We start from the raw sequence: 2,169 nt of genomic DNA, 5'->3' as shown, positions 1-2,169 counted from the left end.
CTCAATCTGTTTCTTCAATTTAGCCAATTCCAGAGGAGACATCCGATATGGAGCCATAGAAATAGGCCCCACACCAGGCAACAATTCAATAGAGAACTCTATTTCTCTCTGTGGTGGAAGATTTGGAATCTCATCCGAAAATACATCCATGAATTCATTTACAATTGGGATATCAGCAATCTTATCCTGAGTACTACTGCTCACTAATCTTCCCAACTATATATAGCCCAATGCTCCCTCCTCTAAGGCCCGTCTAGCCTGACGTATTGATATACAAGGAAAGGAGCTAGTAACAGACTCCTCAGATAACATCACTAGTTTCTTACCACAACAGTTAATCACTGCACAATTTTTAGAAAGTCAGTACATACCCAAAATGACTTGAAGACTAACCATGGGTAGACAGATGGAGTCAATTACATAGTCTCGGCCTTTATACTTAAATTCAACATCCTTGCACATGTAGGAAGTACTATATTTTTCCCCCGTAGTTGTAGTCACTTTGATAGGAGGAGACATTTTATACATTGGCAAATTCAAACCCAAAGCCATAAAATCAGATATGCAAGAATGAGTAGCTCCTCTGTCAAACAAAACATCTATATCAAAACCATTAATATAGATCGTACCTTTTACCAAATTAGGCGCTTTATCCGCCTGCTGCTGAGTGATAGCATAAACTCGTCCCACAGTCTGAGACTCGGGGACAGCTGGACTAGGAACCATCTGAAGAGGTGCAACCCTAACATCTCTCTGAGGACAGTCTCTGGAGTTGTGGCCAGTCTTGCCACATTTATAACAAATCACCCGGCCCGTGGCACACGATCCTCTATGCTCCTTACCACAGCCAATACACTTAGGGATCAGTGGTCTCTCAGAAGAACCAGTTTTCTTGAATTTATTACTTGATTGCTTCACCTGCAAATATTTATTTTTATCCTCAGATTTCTTGTTCTTCCAGTAATTAGAACTACCGGACTTCTTGGAATCAGACTCTTTAGAATTTCTGTTATTTCGCCTCCTATGGATATCCTCAACAGCCTTGCATTGATTAATCAAGGTGGGAAAATCTCTGGAACCACAACCTGCAAGACTTTCTGCAATTCTATCATTTAATCCTCTCTGAAATTTTGCAGCTAAAGACTCTGAATCTGGCATAGCTCTCCTGAAGTGAGCATACTTAGCCAACTGATTGAATTTGGCCAGATATTCATCAACAGACATCTCACCCTGCACAAGATCATTATATTCACCTTCCTTCCTTTCCCTAGCATCTTGGGGAAAGTACTTGTCAAGAAAGTTCCTCTCAAACAAAGGCCATGTAATAGTATAACCCTGCAGCTCCAATGGGCGAGAAGTATTTAGCCACCAATCACTAGCATCACCTCAGCATATAGGTAGCATACAATAGTCTCTGATTATCCGGACATTACATCACCCTAAGAATCCTTTCTAGATCCTGCAACCATGTAGCAGCAACAATAGGGTCATAACCACCCTCAAAAGTAGGCGGCTGATGCTTCCTGAAAGCATTTAATCGTCTCTCTCTAGCCTCAACATCATCCATTGCAACCGTGTGAACAGATTACAGTCCAGTATGAATAGTAACATCACCATGATGACTAGCCTCACCCTCTCCATCCCCGTGCTCTACATAGAGAGTATGCGGAGATGGAATGAGAGTATTTGGTGGAGGAGGTGGCAGCGGCGATGGAGGTGGAGGCGGTGGGGGCTGATTCCCCGCTCTACCATCTCTCATGGCTCTCAACTCGGCCATCATCTGGTTCATCAAAATGTGATTGGCAGCAATTATATCTTGATTTGTTTTCATAAGAGTTTCATTAGCCTGCCTACTAGTAGCCAACTCGTGCTGAACACCAGCCAAAGCAATAGCTATAGGACCAGGCTGACTCGAAGTGGCCCTAACAGTATTCTGAGATCTTAACAAAGTAGCTAATATAGGATCTGTCTGATCGTCATCTGCTGCCGAAGGTCTCCTAGGAAGGACCATGACTCTGCACATGTTACACAAAGGAATGAGTTGATCAGACGCACACTAAGTGGTTACACATGCATTATCACAGAAAATCCTAAAAGCCACTCATAACAACACAATTATTGCAATACATCAAGGAATTCCCTTTTCAAAACTGCTCTGATACCATAAAA

At 42.4% G+C, this 2,169-nt stretch overlaps 1 protein-coding gene across 1 annotated transcript; it reads right to left on the bottom strand.

The window, feature by feature from the left end:
- Positions 1 to 360: 360 nt before the first annotated feature.
- Positions 361 to 1,567, bottom strand: LOC133305080 (uncharacterized). Its single transcript, XM_061505211.1, has 2 exons — positions 1,439 to 1,567; positions 361 to 1,335 (listed from the first exon to the last, which is right to left on the bottom strand). Exons 1-2 carry the CDS (start codon positions 1,565 to 1,567, stop codon positions 361 to 363), a joined length of 1,104 nt encoding a protein of 367 aa, XP_061361195.1.
- Positions 1,568 to 2,169: the final 602 nt, after the last annotated feature.

Source organism: Gastrolobium bilobum, unplaced genomic scaffold (genome assembly GCF_033153095.1).
Source record: "Gastrolobium bilobum isolate Gb01-03AN ecotype WA unplaced genomic scaffold, APGP_CSIRO_Gbil_v1 utg34677, whole genome shotgun sequence".
Taxonomy (NCBI): domain Eukaryota; kingdom Viridiplantae; phylum Streptophyta; class Magnoliopsida; order Fabales; family Fabaceae; genus Gastrolobium; species Gastrolobium bilobum.
The sequence above is the reverse complement of the archived record's forward strand: the minus strand, read 5'-3'. Positions and strand labels throughout refer to the sequence as shown.